The following is a 20106-nucleotide window of genomic DNA, read 5'->3' on the forward strand; positions in this document are numbered from 1 at the left end:
TTAAAATATTTTTTAAATTCCATTTTACATAAAAATTAATAATATACGTAAAGACAAAAAGTTAAATTTCCTAAATTTAATATTTAGATTCTAAATTGTTAGAGAAAAATTCTCATTTAAAAGAAATTACATTTTTAAAATTGTTTAATTGCTGTAGAAAAACCTTGTATTAAATATTTATGATGTTAACAAAAGCTTCAAACACTTATATAAAAAATTGTGACTATGTATTTTCAATATTTTCAAAATTATATCATGTCTAGAAAACGCTAATATGAATATTTGATGAAAATGTCAAGTATCTACCGTTATTCATTTTTGAATTACAACAACAACAAAAAAAAAATCGATTGGAAACTATTTTGTGTAAAAGTATTACCTTTTTCAGTAATTATTTTTAGTTTTTTTCCGATTATTTTGAAAGGTATATGGGAATATTAAACTTTTAACCTCCCGGAGTACTAACTAGATCTTATTCGCTACCAGAAACCACCCTCAATGTTTAAAACTGAAGCTCTTTTACTATTCCTAAAGGTGACGTCAGATAGAAAAAAAAAACAGACATCATTGTAAAATCAATACATTCATCGCTTTTCTCGGAATCTAAAAAATGTTTGTCGAATCTTGAGTTTGTATTTCCGCAAAAGGCTATACTAACTTTAAACATTATGCAAGAAATAATATAAAGATTATTTATCTAAAATAACTAACTTTAAATATAACTTAATTGACTTGATACAATAAAAATAAATTTTAAATAAGTATAATTTATTACGACATTATACCGACTTTGAATGTATATATTCTAAACTTCAGTCACACATTGATTTTTATTAAAATTCACAAGACACGAAATTATTTGGCAATTTGAATTCTTGTTTATTAAACTTGTTAATATAAACCCACAATTTTAAAAGTGTATTCGTATATATATTATTTTCTTAATCTCGAAGCAATGAATAGCTAAGTAAAATATCTAGTAATCACGCATATGTGTATACGTGAAAAAAAAAAATAAAAAATAAATAATAATATAACAATAAATAATAATCCTAGTATTGATGACAGACCAAGAGTGTTTTAAGGACACCATCAATACATCGGAAAAGATGAGCGCGTTATACTGCAGTAATACTTAGTACTACATATTATTATGTTTCAATAAGCGCCAAACATCGACGACAATAGAAAAAACCGCAGTGACGTCGTCGGTCGTTCGGATTAAGTGGATTAGATATTTCAAGCTCCTGGAAGATGGGTACTTAGATTTTTTGTTAACAATGAATTGACGGAAGTTCCGTGAACGACACATTTGTTACCACAGTAAAAAGCGCCGCGACGAATGTGCAATAGCCAATAGGATGGTACATACGTGGTACAGCGCCATAATTTGTAGGACGGTTATATGCAAATTGCTTGGACGTTTCTAGTTAAAGAGATAACGTGATTCCACTACCCTATAAGCGTTATGTGTAATAACAACGTACAGGAACGAGCGTCCAGTTTGATTGACACGTGAACACAATTAAGACATTTTAAAAGTTTCAGAGGTTTATCAAATTCACATCAGTACATCATAATGAAGATATTATTTTGACATAAAAAAAAAAGTAAATAATAATATAATATTCTCATTTTGCAGTGCACATGTGATGGCTACAAGACAGTGGGAGTGGTCTTTTGAAGAGTTCACACGCCAATGGTTGGACACTCGTTAAGGTTTTTCGGTAAAATTGGTGGGAGTTCCGACAGTGTATATAACGAACAAAATAAACACTACAACATTTCATATATACTACAGTATCAATATAATATCAAGCGACCCAAACAACGGTTTTTAAATTGGAATTTGAGTAAAAATTACATTTTTATTTGTTTTTGTAGATAATATTATTATTCAACAGTAGAAATCACAACTACACTGAAATAAAAAATAACCAGTTACCGCTGCTGCCAGTAATTTATTTGGCAACTAATTTTTCTTGTAATATAGTGTTATATAATATTATAATACAATATGAAAGAAAGAAGTAAAAAGGAGAACTATGTTTAAAGGTTTTTGCTAATAAGATAACTGTTTAAATAGACAACTTGAGTGATTTGTTTTACTCATTGATTTTGGCGAAGTAAATGAAGAGTGGATAGAACCAATAATTTACTAACTTATAAAGATACCGTGTTTAATTGAGTTAAAGGATGCACAATATGCTACAATGTTACATAATATCCTATTTATCGTAATTATAATTAATAAATATTAATACTTGAGTTATACATTTTTTTTTTTAGTTTTCTTCTAATATTTAAACATTTAAATTCAAATTAGCATAAATAACATTTTGAAATATTATTGTTTGTTGTCCAAGATTTAATAGATTGATTAATAAGGTAAGTGAAAATATTAATATATATATATATATATTATATACAATTCAAAAACATATTATAAACTTTTTGTTTTTTTATTTATCCTCGTTAGGGTGTTAGGATTTCAAACATTTCAAACAGCATATTAAAATTAAGACAGTTTGAGATTCTGTACAGCGCAAAGAATAATTGTTTTTAACGGTACGTACTTTTTTCTATACATACATCTCTTTGTTTCAATAATTAATGAGCGAGTAATACAGAGAACATTATATTATAATATGAATCACGAAATGAAAATCATAAAATTACAATGAAATTACAAAATTCTAAGAAATTCGTTTTTTGTAGAAATTTAATTTAAAAACATTGCAAAAAAACTTAACCTTCAATTAAATTATTTAACTAATTATTTTTATTTAAAACAGTGAAAATTTAATTTGTATCATTTGTAAAAAAAAAAAAATTGAATAATTTCTGTGAATAAACCCCAAAAAAAATTATCAATGTTGTAAATAATTTATTTTTAACACCTAATTTATTATTTATAACTCAAATTAATATCTTAACTTCTTGTTTTGTAGCTTCATCTATTTTAACCTTGGCGATAACTAACTTATTAAACTCATGAAAAAAAATTAATAAACATTATATTAAATTACTGTTTTTTAATAAAATATTTATAATCATTATTTTTTTTTTTTTTTAGAAGTTTCGAACTACAAAAATCAGATCAGTAAGCGGCAAATAATAATTGTTTAAAACAGAATACTAAATATAAACAATATATGGGGCCGCATATAAATGAGGAAAATTTTCATGTGGAACTGTGTTTTTCAAGAAAATAATTATCCGGACTAGATTTATAGATGTAGGGAAAGATATTTCAAAAGAATGGTTTAATAAAGGAATGATATTTTCAAGGATTAATATATTCTTGGAACGATATTTTTCTAAACAGTCTTATCTCAGGAAAATATCAAACAGTAAATTAAAAACACGGAATCATATATTTTAGGAATGGTATAAATTAGGAAAATATCGCTCAGGACTGTACAAATCGGAATGACATTTTTGAGTATATTATACATATGGATCCGTATTAATCGAGAAAATAAAACATAGGACTGGATGGGACAGGACAGTTATTTATAGGAAAATATTCACGAGGAATAGTATCAAAAAGAAATATTATTTTCTAAGAAAAATATGGAAATATATTAAAATATAATTAAATCTTATTTACTTATATGGAATTATTAAGTGATAAGCTCTTGCCCGAAAAATGATAAGAGTGGTAGGGTAATATTTATGGTTATACTGTAGTTACCCAATGATCCACTTGAGGTGGTGTTGCATAGCAAGTCGAGGGATATTTTCGTTTTTTTTGTCCGAGTGAGCGCAGCGAGCTAGTGGCGACGCGGCGGGCATCCGTATTTTTCTTATAAAATAATATTTCTTTTTAATACTATTCCTCGTGAATATTTTCCTATAAATAACTGTCCTGTCCTATTCAGTCCTATGCTTTATTTTCTCGATTAATACAGTTTTAGATTAATACGGATCCATGTGTATAATATACTCAAAAATGTCGTCCTGATTTTTACAGTCCTGGCAATATTTTCCTAATTTATACCATTCCTGAAAAATACGGTTCCGTGTTTTAATTTACTGTTTTATATTTTCCTTAAATAAGATTGTTTAGAAAAATATCATTCCAAGAATGTATTAATCTTTGCAAATACAATTTCTCTACTATATCATTTCTTTAATATACCGTTCTATGAAAATACCAATCCCAGATTTTTTTTCCTTCTGTATATTTTCCTGATTCATATAGTTCTCCTAATATATCTGAGTAAAAACTTCTCTTCGGTATAAATAATTTTATTTAAATACGTAAATAATACACACGATGTTAAATTAATTGTTCTATTTAATTTTTATGAAATACAATTTTATAAAATTGTAGCTAAAGATTCATATATATATATATATATATATATTATAATTTATGGTTTATTTTTTTATTCTACGTTATTTCTAGAAATTAAAAATTTTATTTTTGCGTTTTTTATAGAAATGTTAGATAGCCAATTTATGAAGTTAATATATGTAAATATTTTAAAAGTTAAATTATTGATTTTCATTAAATATTCAAATAATTATGTAAATTTTAAGTTTAAGCAGAAGGTTGATTTATAGTAGGCGGCTATGCACAAATACTAAGTTGGTGGAACCCTATGTACCTATTTTATTATTTATTATATTAATAATATTTAAAATTATAGATTGTTTAAATGTTTAATACGTAATATGGCGATTAACGAACATGTACTATGTGGTCATCAGTCGTAATAAATAAATAGAAAAAAATACATATAAAATATAACATGTCAATCATGATATACTATATTATTATAATAAGCAAAAATGTTGGTTAATTTAAATATTATTTATCTAGAATTAAAAATTATTATTATAATAATAATAATGATAAACTATATATTTTTTTTAATTATATTATTCGAAAAAATTATATGAAATAATGGTAAATTTTTAATCAAACAATATATTTGTAGTTTTTTAGTTATCTTTAAATTCATATTAATATATTGTTTCGAAAAAAAAATTGTACATAGTAAAAGTAAATATAAAATTTCTATTCCAGTAAATAATTACTAAAATTAATTACGACATTAATTACTTAAAAAATACGTCAATTTTTAAACGCATTAACTTATATTTTCTTAATATTTCATTAGTCTATTTCATCTCTGTATAATCAAAAACTTTAAAATATTTACATATACGTACAGAAATTAATTTTCATAACAAGTTTGCACACTTCAACTTTATACCTAGTCCTTTATTGTTTGTTATTTTGATAGGATTATAATAATATACTCGTATATTCACAAATCAAAATCCCTGGAGACTATTCTCAAAACGTAACTCTATACGTATACTATTGTATTTTAACCTAAGATATCAAATCTATTTGTTTCCGTGAGTTTCATTCATTTCATCGAACAAACAATATAAACGCTAATAGAATTCCACAAGAACAAATGAAATGAAAATATTTAGTTTGCCTCGGCTTTTTTGGGCGGTTAGCGAATGGAGGTTTGGGGTAAAATAGAAAGATACGATCTAAAATAGAACCCATGGACATCAAACAAATTAATAATACTTCACCACACTCCGAACACAAAAACCCATGTGACATTCTTAATCAATCAACATCGCAGCAGGTATCTTTTAGCCTAATCTCAAACATGGTGGATGGAAGTGTTATTGTAATTTTGAAGCAGGGCAGATTAACTAAAAAAATAAATTTTTATTACACTTTTTGTTTATTGAATCAATAAAATCAAAGTGTTTTTATAGGAATAATTATATGTATACCGTTGTTTAAAAAAGACATCTTCACAAATCAAAATAACTCGGCGTTAAAATAAAAGTAAAATTGTACTCACAACGTAATTGTCTCATTCCATACGGGATTTAACGATGATTTGATTGTCTTGGTTTTCTTTTTTATGTTATCTGTATCCGGTATAAGTTTCAACTTTACATAGGGGTCTGATGACCCGTTAGGATCCATGGGAATGAGATTTTTTCCTTGGCGAACTAAAAACATAAAAGCAAATAATAGTACGGTGTAAAATAAAATATATGACACAGAACAAAAATTATTTATAAAAATTAATATATAGAAGGGCATTAGGAGGATTTAGGAGTAGTATTTGGGTAAAAGACCATTAATATTATTACATCCAACTGATGGTCTTATACTTATATTTTCCTTCAGTATCATAAATAAATTCACATCACATGGACTAAGAATCTTTTTCGAATCAAGAATCGAAATTGCGAATTCATTGATCCGTCAGACCACTAGTCTTAAATTTAATTTATTACGCGTTCGCGATTCACTTATAAATAACTATTATAAAATCAATATAACAATGGAGTAAATATAATAATATAAGTGAATTATGTATAATACAATGAGTATGGAAATTAATGTTTTAAGACAGCCGGGTCAAGTCGTTGAAAAATATGTATCCAACACAGGCACCACTGTCGCAGTAGATGTCGTTGTTTAGCATGTAAAAAATGTTCGATGAATAGACAACGTTGAATGGTAAAATTTTAATATAACAGTTATACTCAAGATACCCCGAGGCTAACTGTGAAAAACGGACAATATAAATAAATAGACCACAAAAAGATGACATCATTATTTTGTTATTAAAAAAAACGATCAAAATAAGAGTACAAAATGACTAATTGATAAATAGACCATATTTTATGCATAATTTATTATATTCAGTGCGATTGTCGCATATTTATAATATAAATATATATAGACAACATAGGTTAAACATTCAATATTTACTGTATAAGAATATACGCTGTTATAATTGTATTATTAATAACGTTTAAAACGATTTATTACAAATTTGAAATGGATTATATAATATTCTTGCGTACAATATATATTATGTATTATAGGTTATCATAGGTACTATGGTCCCACAAAGTTTTTAATCCCTAAATTTAAAGAAATATTACTAATAATCCGCAACCAATAATTCTTACACTGATATTTAGTAGGTAAGCAATTTATACGAATATCGAATAATTATTTAATGTAGAATATACAATTATTTCATTCTAATATTCTAATAAAATAAATAACATATCATTAAAATGATTTATTAGGTTATTAAATATTTAAAACATTTAAACAAACATGATCCTATACAGCATTATTTATGTTAAAAGTGAACAGTTGCAAGCCCAAATTAAGGGGGGGCCATGGCCCGGGTCCACAACGAATTTTAAACAATAATGGGCCCCTGGCGAATAGTACGTTTTGTTTTTTTTTTATTAAATAAAAAATATTTGAATAAAACAATAGTAATAAATATCGTATATCAAAAGAAACATGTACAATAATTTATTCAAATAACATTTTTATTTTTGTATTTAAAAAAGTAAGAAATAAATTTATAAATATAATTTTTTTTTTGTCTGAAATATTTTTATTTGTGGGTCACCAATATTTTAATTATAGTTATGGGCCTCAAAAATTGTTTGACCCTGGGCCCAAATTATCTTGATCCGGGCTTGCATAGTTGTATCAAAAATTAAAAATATTTTAAATGACTAATTAACATAAAAGTAGATATATATATATAGTTTACATAAAAAGAGTAGATAATATAATTTTACAATTTCATTGATGTCAATAATCTTATTAATTAAAGTCATAATTTTAAATGTAACAGTTTAAATTTTCATAGATTGATAAATAAGTCAAACCTACTTAAATAATTCGTTAAAACAAAATACATAACTGTAATTTATATTTGAAAGCTCACACAATCGAAAAAATCTTTTACAAAAAAAAAATATGTACCTACCGGTAATCAGTGATCATTATTCATATTAAAATAAATCTAAGAGAAGTTTTTATATTTTTAAATAAAATTAATTTAATTATTTTTCCTCAACCCTTTTGTCAACATTGTTAACACACCGTTATAATCACGCTCATTGGTATAACAAAACTAAACGATTACTGTCACTCTAACCAGTAAATACCTTATTCACGTTTTGGCAGGTACAACAAAAGGGTCTCCTTCAAATATATGGATATAAAGTGGGTGCTAATAAGAAAAAAAGGACTTGTCTAAAGAATCCCCATAAGGATTTGTTCGAAGCATTCGGCGAAAACTGTGCCAGAAAGTCGTGGTATCGTGAGCCAACGATCTTTTTTTGCATGACTGTCGAATAGCTTATCGTTGACCACATTCATTAGAGACGAGAAGTCTTAGAAAATTAAAAATTAAATATTGTACTTAGTTTTGTCTACTAATAATTGCAAAATAGTAAACCTATATAATACATAACTAACTAAATGTACAAATAAACAGAACATAATATAATATACAAGGAAAAATTTTAATTTTAATTTAATCTCTAATTATTTAATTAGATAGCTTCAAACTATTTTTTTATCAAAACCTAGTTCTTTTATTGTCTTTAAACTGTATATACTTATAGTTTTAATAACTAAACAATAATCAAAATAATCTATAAAATATAAATTATAAACTATACATCTTGTAATAACAATGTTTTCAGTCAGAATGCAGATCTTTTCGTAATTAAAATGAAAACAATATAAAATTAACTCAACAATAGCTTAAAGAACTTATAAAAATAAAAATTTGTATCTATTAGATAAATGGTTTCAAAGTTTATAAACAAAATGTTGCCACTATTCTTACACATATTTAAAATATTAAGATAACCATATACTTATATAGTGTAAACCCTAATAAATAATACAAATGTTATAATTTTGAAATATTTATTTAAAGACATTAAATTATAATTATAACTTATTGTATTCATTAACTTTGTTTAAAAAACCAATATTTATGCGTCATTTATTTTTTAAATTAATAACATTTTTAATACATTTCAATTAATTAAGCCATAAAACATACCTTATTTTCTTATATTTTAGACATTAATTATGATTAGTTGTGCATTTCAAACTAAAAATTTATAAATCAACGACTTTATCATGTCTTAAGTATATATACGTAAATATTCTATAATACATTAGAATTAAACATTTAAATATTTAATAATTTTATAAAACTATCCATTAAAATGATATATTATGTGTACGACATGGATATTTGATATTCAAAATAAAAACTGTATGAAGTGTAATCTAATATAAAACGAAAAAGTGTACAATCCATAAGATTCTAGATTTTCGTATACAATTTTATAATTCTGAATAGTTCCTAAAACGCGTCTGCTGTGCTTCGCTGTTAACACAATTATACGATTTACAATGATAAGCCAAAAGATATATACAACGACATAATAATTAACGAAGATAAATTCATAAAACCAATAAGTAAACAGTAGTATTTGCTTGAAATAAAATCGAGTTTAAATCAGTCTCAGATTTATATATGTCAATTAATTAAGCAATTAATAATTCAAACGAGATAGAAAGAAGAAGTTGTATTCGTATTTGTAAAACTGTTAAGAATTGGACATTTCCATGGAACATAGATGACAATCTATTACTCGGGTCACATTAAATGTAGACAAAACAAAATTTATCCAGTTTTTCATTTTCGTTAACACTAAATCCTAAGCAAATATTTATGAACAGATCTAGGATTTTAAATTTCTATTAATTTAATTATTAATTAAAGAAACTTTAAGGATACAAAATTCAAAATATAAAAGGTTTCTAAATGGTTTGATCTTTTGTAATCATAAATATTTTTGAAAAAATTATCACAATTTTCTTGGATAATTTTAAATAATGATATAATATTTTTTAAGAAAAAAAGCAATTCTTATCAGCAAATTAGTCATTAAGAATTGCTATATTACATTTTTAAATGGCTTTTTTTTAAGAGAGAATGAAATACATGATATTACATAGGTAGCGTGCAAGAATTGTCATAAATAATAAAAACAGTATATTTTTTTACAAATGACTAATGCGAATAAGCAAATAAAATTTGAAACAAGATTATTATAGAAAATAATTCATTATTATAGTACCTAATATAAATGCAAAAATAGTACGTCAGTTTACAATATGTACACGTATCTTATGAATTTCTAATTAAAAATTGTATTTACAAAAGTTAAATTTATTACTGAAATAAAAAAATAATAATAATTTAATATAATGTGTTGGTACATTATAATATTATACTATTTTAAATCGTTTAATATTTTTGGAAATAAATAGAAAATGTATTTATGTACGATTTTTATTGATATGTATAAATAAATAAATCAATTATATGAATATATTATAAGTCACTCATAATATTTTATATTTAACAAAAGTTTGATAAGGAAAACTTTTAAATATAGTAATTTAAATAAAGTAAAATACAATTGTAATTATAGAGCTGTTAAACTTAAAGCAAAATATTATTAAAAGTATAAAAAGTAATGCTACCTTTGTTATAACGTATTGGAGTTGCCGAAAACCCTGATGGTTAAATTTTACATAATATAACAGTTTAGTTTAAAATCTTTTTTTCATTATGCAACAAATATCTAATTTTTAAAAAAACATAATTAAGTTGAAATATAAATTTAACAATGGCTAAATTCTCTAAAAATAATAAAATACTTTTTTCGGTTATCTGAAATAAGTTTAAAATCCATGAAAAAATTCTAATAAATATATATTATAAATTATGATTTTAAATTTTAATTCCCATAATTAATCGATAAATAACTATACTATATTATATTTGTCACTATATACTTACACAAAAATTTAACAATAGGAATGCATTTATTACGTATGTTAAGTAACTTACATTTAAGTAATTAAACCATTACACCAAAAATTTGAATAAATGGAAATCAACGACAGAATAACAATAACTGATTTTTTTACAATTGAAAAAAATCTTCATACTCTATTATCTTCAAAGATAAATAAAAACTGAAAATCTTATTTTTTGTGTGTGATTTTTATACCAGAACATGGAAAGTTATTTTAAATATTATTGTTTTGTATAAACGATCAAATTAAAATGTTAATCATATCAAAACGTATTCACAAATAAATAATACTTTATGCAAATAACAAAATTGTAACTAAAACTGAAAAATATAAACGTATAAAATTAGGTTAAATACCTATACACTATGCAGTAATTAAATAATTTTAATTCATTTTAAAAACATTTTTCTATTTATTTTTAATGAAACTCTTATTAGTGTTAAGTAACATATACATAATAACATAGATATAAATAAATTAACACCACTTTTCTGTAACAGTAGGCATCGAGTGGTCCACTACAATGGAAGTACTTATTACGTTTGTATTCAATGATATAATATAATAACTAAGAACGATTTTAAGCGATAGCGGTCTGTCATCATTAAACACTAAGTAAATTTCGTGATATTATGTTATTTGATATTTCTATTAATGTAATTTATTTTACTATTAGCATTAGGGTAGGTTGATTTAATTTTTGACGAAAACATTGCATTTATTATATTATTGATATTAAGTTATTAACTTTTGAGTCATATTATCAGAAAATCACGGTAATATCTTAAAATTAATCTATATATTTTGAAAATTTTCATTTAATATATAATAAATTTTTTTTTATGTCGAATGAATTATTTACATGTTGCTTGATGCATTTATATTGTTATACATGATTTATTACGTTTTATATTAAGTTTATGTTATTATACATATAATTAATAATGTAATCAACTATAAATGTTTAAATATTATAAGTAAAGGTATAAAAATTAAAGTTTAAATGATACGGTAATTGATTTCTCAAGTATATATATATATATATATATATATCTGGTTTGCCTATTCACGACCGTACATAATTGAATATGTCTTTTGTACAATGTTTTTATAATATTACTGTCTTTATAATAATTTTGAAAAATGAAACAATTTATTAAAAAACGATGTGTTTATTTTACACGTACATATTTTTTTCTACGAATGACAAATGATTGAAGGTCAAAGATCGGCCATTATTTCCATGATAGCATCAAAATACTATTCAGATCTCACCCTCAAACCAAAGTACTATGTTTTGCATTCCCTGCAGGGAAAACTTAATAATTTAAGCGGAATTGTCAAGCTTGAAATTCCAGCCTAATACAACCTAAAGCTACTTCAAGCGAGAAATTTATTCTTGAAACTCATCTATATTTATCTTTAATACCAAAACTATCTCTCAGAATTCACTCTTTATTACCACTATTATTTCCGTTGTATATACTGTAATTAATTGTTAAATATTTTTATTGATAGATATTTGGTATTATAAAATTTAAAATACTCAAACAGCAAGTTATGTCGAACAATATGATTGTGCTGATAACATTTGTTCGGTATTACAAAAATTGTACATACCCACTTGCTCATTTTTTTTATTTTTGTCTATAGATTGTTATCTATAGTACCTACCAATTTAGTGTTCAATTTAATTACAACTTATCAGTAGCTACAAATTCAAATTAAACAGTTAATTCATTTTGTAGTTTAAGAGAAAATTATACTTTTCTGATTAGTTTCTTCTAAATTAACAATAAAAGGTGTTTTTCTGAAGTGAACAGGACAAAAATGATTGCTCTATTATACAATATAACTTAACAACTTTTAAATAACTAATTTGACCGAAATAAATTATTATTATTATTATTACATTATTTATTATGCGCAAATCTGTAATCATAAGCGTAAAATAAATTTAACACATTTTAAGTCAAGAAAAATAACAATATAATATATACAGGTTCGTAAAGCTGCTCACCTGACATTGTTCAATCAATTCAAAAATTCTACCAATATTTTGTAAATCAATTGCAAAAATTTAAATAATTAATTTTTAGAATTTTCAAATCAAAATTTTTTTTTTGAGCTATTTTACAAAAAATTTTTGTCAGTCTCTCAAAATTTCCCAATCAAAATATTGGTATATATTTTTTTGAAATCGAAAAATGGCGACGACAAATTTAGAACCTTCTTCGAAGATAAAAAGGGTCCTTGCAAAATCCAAAGATGCACTAGCACAATGTTCTGGTGCCAACTTAATGGACATGGGAAAGTTGTGTAATTTCCGTTATTCGATAGTTATCCTTATTCTAATACATACCGGCTAACAGTAATACGTTTATAACACAAAAATTAAATAACTATGATAAAATGTGTCACTAATTAAGTTTAATGGAAAGATATATTTTTAAATAAAAAAACGTTTATAATTTTACAATACAAATACTTAAATAAAATGTTGAAAATTATATGAATTGAATGTGCTTTTAAAAATGTATTCATCTGGTTTATTCAATCTACATTATTTTAATTAAAAACATTAACTTTACAGACAAACGCAATTGAATGCATTTGTAAACAAGAAAATACAGTCATTAGAAAAGTATTTAAATTAATATGCTTTTTTTCTATTGCACAAAATATATACATATATACAGACTGAGCCATCGAATTTTACAATTTTTCCATAGTTTATAGAAATTTGGAAAATACAGTTCCATTCACTATATAAAAAATTACAATTATTCTTATTTTCATCTCGAAATGAAAATAAAATATTACTATAACCACCAAGCTAACCTAAGTCTGAACCTAATGAAACGATTTTTATAACATTAAATTTAAAAAAATAATAACTATCGAATAACCTTGTGTATTTAATATATATGTATATATATTTATATAATTATTATGTGTATACGGTATATATTAAAGCTATTTATATGAATCAAAGGTTACATTTTCGATAAGTATAAATATAAAACATAACATTTGAAAAAGTTATTGAATTAATATTAACTCCTACAAAATATTTAATTATTTTCATTTTTAATTAAGAGTATACATTAGAAGAATTATTATAAAAATAATACTATGGTTAAAAATTACAGCATATATAACAATCAGATTTAATAGTAATCAAAATTGCAAATTTTATATTATAATAAAATTATTATACACCGCTCTCTCATAACTTGGATGTTTTAAATTTTGTATTCAGTCTCATTAATATAATAGACTTTAATAAAAAGTTCAAGTAGCAAGAACCATACTTTTTAGTTTCAACAAATACTTAAAAATAGTTAGATACATAATAACATCATTGTAAAATCAATACTTTTTACTAATTTATCGACTAAATAAATAACTGTGTTACTTTGATTAAAAGTTAATGTGCAATACTTCATTTTCCATATACCGTGTATCCCAGAAAAACAGGGTACACCTTATCACTCATTAGTCTTTTAATATTTTTCAATTCTGTTTGGGGGACCTTAAACTAGACTAATGAATCATAAATTCCTATGACTTACAATTTTTTTAACTCGTATATTTTGCGCATGGGAAACACAACTTCTTTTTTTTCAAATTGCAATCCCTATTTTTAATATTGCGCGTGCGCAAAATACACGGGTTATAAAAGTATAAGTTATAGGAATTTATGATCTACTATAGTCTAATTTAACAACCAGCAAACAGAATTGAAAAATATTTAAAGGGTAATGAGTGATAAAGTGATAAGTTTTCAGTTATCAAAAACACACAAGATATTGTAATGACATTCAGTATAATATAAGATTCAAAAGCCATACATACAATTCGATAATTTTTGTAACGTATTGAATCCAGTATTAACAAATTATAAATTAAAAAAAAAAAAAAATATAAATAATAACTTTAATAACTATACTATTTATATATACTAAAATTATAAAATTAAATTAAATAAAACATTCTTATAATAATATGGGTTAACCATTATTTTTTAATGTCGCAATTGATATATACCTTTTTTGTACCAACACAATAGCGCTGCACATGAATTACGTCCCGAAATCCCTTTTCCACATGAATTGCGTCCTGATGATATTTAACGACTATACGAATTGCGTCCCAACCACATTTAATGACTACACGAATCGCGTCTCAACGTAAAAACATTATTTTCTTTCGATTTTACACAGACTTAGGACTATCAGTAACAAATTATGACTATTGGTTGGTTAAAAATATTGATTTTTGTCGTTGTTGTTATGCAATTAGAAGTAAGTAAAATGAAAATTTGTAGGTTTTAATTATAGGACTGTAATATAATAATTAAGATAAAATAGTCATTAGTATAAAATTAAAAATTAAAACCGATAAAAATAGATGTATATATACATGTAGTGTCTCAGAATCAGAGCAGTTGACGAACACCAAATTTTGGATTCAACACTGAGCGATAAATGTATCGATTTTACCATGATGTGTGTCTGTATACTTACACGATCAGTAATTGATAAAATGCTTAGATTTTCAACTTTGAGAGTGATGATAAATAACAAATTAGATTTAGTTTATGCTTTAAAGTGGTCATAATACAAATTCAATATTTTTAAAAATAATTAGAAAAAACTAACGAAAAAGATAAAAAAAAATAGGAATTTTAACACAAATCTAGTTTTTGACTAAACTGATTTTGTTTTTTTATTGTAGCTAGTTCAAAAACGAATATTTTCAATTGATAATTGAAATATCCATAACATTTCTATATTATTATTTTAAAAATATTTCGCCTTTCGAATTATTTTTAAGGATGAGAAATTTTCAATTTTTTTTTTCTATAAATCTCGATTAAAAATTATTAGCCTAGTCAACATTGTCGAAAATCAAGATACCACATAAGTTGTTCTTGTGTCTGTATAAAAGTTACAAAAATATAAAAGCATTACTTTTTTTACGTGCATTTGAAGTACATATTCCCAATATGTTAAGCTAAGATATGAATATTTAATATAATGTTCTTCATAAGTAAACTTGAACTATCTAAAAAATATACAAACACAATTATTTTTTATTAATAGCGATATTAATTTTTTTTTTTATAATTCAAATACACTATTCTTGAGGACATAAAACTTTATGTAGGAATATTATTTATTTTTCATACGCAATTGAATTTTCAAAATATGTAGATTTATGATATTATACTATGACCCTATTCACGCTATCTTACAATATTTACACTAAAGTATTATCAATTCAAAAATGTATAACAATAATACAATAGGGTATAAATATACCTATACATTATTTTAATAATATAATAAATATAATGTTTTTGGAAAAATTAAATCAACCTACGTAAAAATAAAAGTAAAATAAATTAAATTAATAAATTTATTACCATCACGATGTCTCCGCTCACAAGTTTTTCATACATAATAATAAATTATTATTAACTTAATATATGCAATAATAGTCTTAATTTTTTTAAAGTTCAAATGGAACTTAAGATAATATTATTAATACTAAGAAAAATAGATGGACGTAAAAATTAATATTAAAATAGCATAAACGATATTTACATTTTTATATTTTTAAATACGCATATTCAATTTATGCTAAGAAAACATAAAAAGTAATCACTTTTACTCTTAAGTTAATATTTAAGGCATATTTTGACATAATCTGTTATCGCAACAATAATAGTTATAAAAAAAACTTCATAATTATGAAAATGGTTTTGAAAAAATATAACTTTGAAGTTGACTTTTGTTTCTAATATACTGCAAGGAACAAAAATGAACATTTAGAAGAGATATTCTGTCGAATTCAAATAAACTTTATACAAATACATAATAATAATTAACATAAATTAATACTTTAAAACGTAAAAAAGATCATAACTTTATACCTTATTTAAAAATGACATAATAAAATGTATTGTAGATTAAAAAAAAAAAAACGGACTTCGCTAAAAATTAATAATATTTTAACATTTTTAATTTTTAATTTATAACACTATTCATTATACAGCTCAATTAAAAAATAGAAAATAAATACAAGACAGTGAAAATTATCCCGCCTATGAATGATAACTCCTCTCATTAGTATAAACCAAAATGGAAAGTATATTCTGGATTATCAATAATGGTGGTTAATACATAAAGACTAAATGGGAACAGAATACAACTCACAAAGAAAATTACTGTGTAACGAACAAATGTAAAAGTTACAGAGAATTAAAAAGAGAACGAATAAAAGACAGAAAATACTTTTTACATTGAAGCATAAAAAAATACATGTTCAACAAAATTTACATCTAATTAAAAAGTTTTAAATCAAATTACTAGATTTTGTTTATGTGTATATGTTAAGCTTAAGGGTAATAAATAGTCTGAGATTTAATCATGTAAAAATGCATAACCAAGAGTCAAGACGGATAAAAACAAAATAAAGGAAATACAATAATTTAAAATTATAGTTAATATAATGGTGTTGTAAATCAAATTATAAAACATTAGCATTAAAAAACTTACCATTACAATAATTTAATTTTTTTCGTGAAATATTAATTATTAAATAATATAAATATAAACCTCCTAATATTAAATAAACAATCAATTTTTAAATTAAATGTATAACAAACAAATTTAAATTAATTGTTAAAATGTATGAAAAATGGTCAACCCGATATACAAGTTATAGAAATAAAACTATAAAAATTAAGGCAATATGTATAAAATAATAATAGAATATAAAATACTATGGAGGCAGGCGTGGATATTTCTATTAAAAATAACCTACATCAGTTAAACTTAGAATTCACAAATAAAACTGTTATTAAGATGATTGTTACAATTAGAACCTAGAAATGCTAGTTCAAATATGTAAGTCATACAGTATTATAAGCAAATAATTTGAGTCAAAAAACTCTGAAAATATTATATTAAATTAATAAGAAATAAAAACCGATGAACAACAAGAATAATACAGGTACTATATGTAGACATACAATGCGATAAGGTCACGGAGCGATGATTGGCAGATACATTTTCAGAATATTAAGCCAACTCATGGTCGCGAGGAGCAAAAGACAAAATAAAATAAAGGCAAGTAAAATATTATAACAAGAAAATATGAAATGAAAACAGTATTCAAAAATTATATTAAAAAAATTAAATTTTTAGTTATAGTACACTTAGTATAGTATAGTTATTGAGTTAAATAATAATTGTGAAAATGTGAAATATAATATAAAATAGGTATATATTATATATATTATACTAACATTAAACTTAAGTAGTAAAAGTTGATATTAAAAGTAGTAAGTTTATAATAATTAATTTATAAATAAACAATGGTCTACTAAAAGGTTTCCAGTATTGAGAAAAAAAATATTTAAACGTTAAATACAATTTATTTATTTCTATTTTTCTGTATTTATTTTTTTATTAATAATACATAGTTTTTTTTTGCATTCTTTAGAAATAACAATTAATATACTTATAACTTATCAATATTATTCGTTTATATTATATCTTTTGTTTATTAGTCTTATTAAAATGTAATTTCTTTTCTTATAAATGTAATTCTTTTTCCTGGCTGTTGTTCGATATAAAAACATACAAACACATTTAGATAACATATTAAGTCCTTTAAAATAAACTTTCAATTTAAAACGAATGATTTCATTACAGTTATTGTTTATTGAATATAAACTCTAATAAGTTTGTTTTTCTTTTGTACCACTCTCAATTTCAATCGTTTAAAACATAAAGAGAAATTAATTTTTGTATGTTTTTCGTATATACTATGTCCATTGTTCAATAATAAGAATTAAATACATTTTAAAGTTTGTATCGATTTTAGTACACCTACATGTTTACGATCTACAATAAAGATTTTATAACTATAATATCGTAAGTGTATTTGTTTCGAGATTCTTAAAGTTTTCACTTTTTTTTGGTAATCATATTGGACATTATATTCAATAAAAGTTGTAACTACCTATTACAAGAAATACTGAATTGTTATAATAACAAACTACGACAAAAATTTCACGTTTCAATAAAAATTAACTATAAACACAATTATCTTTTTATTTAACTTAAAATAATTAAAAATATTTTGATATGAAATACATTATTCTAGCATTATATAAGACAATACAACATTTTAATAATTTTATTTATTTGTATGGAATTAACTGGAAATTCTAGGAAAATGTCTTGTCAATGTAAAACGATAGTACCTAATTGATTCAATGGATATATTGCCAAATGTTTTCTCCAAAGACTAAACCAAACTAGATTTTGAAAATAGTTTGTTTTTACGTAAATATTTTATTGTTTGACTAAGTTTACGATCACATTACTGATCGGTACATGAAATTTCAGAGCATAAAAAAACTAAGATGTTCAATCTATACATGAAGTTCATAAAGACAGTTTTAACAATTTCGATATTTTCAGAAAATTAAAAACAATAGATATAACAACGTTCACCATTCATTAATTATTAAGTACCATAGTAGAGCTGAAATGAACTACAGGTAAAACTGTAGGTAAATAATTGTATGAAAAGTAATTAAATTCATTCAGAGAAAATGTAATATAGATGTGAGATTTTTCAATTGCGAAACCCCAAGGGTAAGCGAATGAAATAAAAAACAAAAAAATACACAAAGGTTGTAAGCAAAAATTATATAGGTTAGGTTTTTGTTCTTAGACCAACAAAATTATATATGGTCATTGGTGTTTTGCATTGTGAGTTTTTTTTAAAACAATAGATTATGCAATCACTTTTGTCAGTTCTACTAAGGGAAAGCCATATGTCCCCAAAAAACATAATATGCACCCGTTCACTACCTTGGACCGTCCATATACATGTTGGTATTATTATAGCGTAATTCATGATTACTACGAGTATATATTAAATAACATATATTATATATAAGTAATAAAATATTACGAATAGTAATATATAACATATAAACTATTATAATTAATATTCCACTATTTATAAAATGCAATATTATCAATATTAAGTCTACAATGAACATTGTGAATGAATATTTTAAAAGAATATATTATATTAATTTTCAATTTTATATAGATAATCACATTGAGAATTTTTAAAATCAATGCAGAAAAATAAAACAAAAATGTTTATATGATTTCAACGAGTGTTATAAAAGCATTAAGAACATAACTTTATTAAATCATCAATAATATACAAAGTAAATTCAATAAACATTTATAATTTGAAATTACGCTGGTAGTTATTTATCTATAATTCGTTTTTATAGTAAAAAATAATAATAATAATATTTAAATTTATTTAAA

At 23.5% G+C, this 20106-nt stretch overlaps 1 protein-coding gene across 4 annotated transcripts in view; it reads right to left on the reverse strand.

Moving 5' to 3' along the window:
* LOC113555112 (protein kinase C, brain isozyme) overlaps positions 1-20106 on the reverse strand; it is an 82459-nt gene that overhangs the window by 15679 nt on the left and 46674 nt on the right. For all 4 annotated transcript variants that reach the window (XM_026959447.1, XM_026959444.1, XM_026959446.1 and 1 more), the window contains exon 6: positions 5847-6000. In XM_026959447.1, coding sequence (XP_026815248.1) covers positions 5847-6000 — 154 coding nt within the window. The remainder of the gene's footprint in view (positions 1-5846; positions 6001-20106) is intronic.

Source organism: Rhopalosiphum maidis, chromosome 2 (genome assembly GCF_003676215.2).
Source record: "Rhopalosiphum maidis isolate BTI-1 chromosome 2, ASM367621v3, whole genome shotgun sequence".
Classification (NCBI taxonomy): Eukaryota; Metazoa; Arthropoda; class Insecta; order Hemiptera; family Aphididae; genus Rhopalosiphum; species Rhopalosiphum maidis.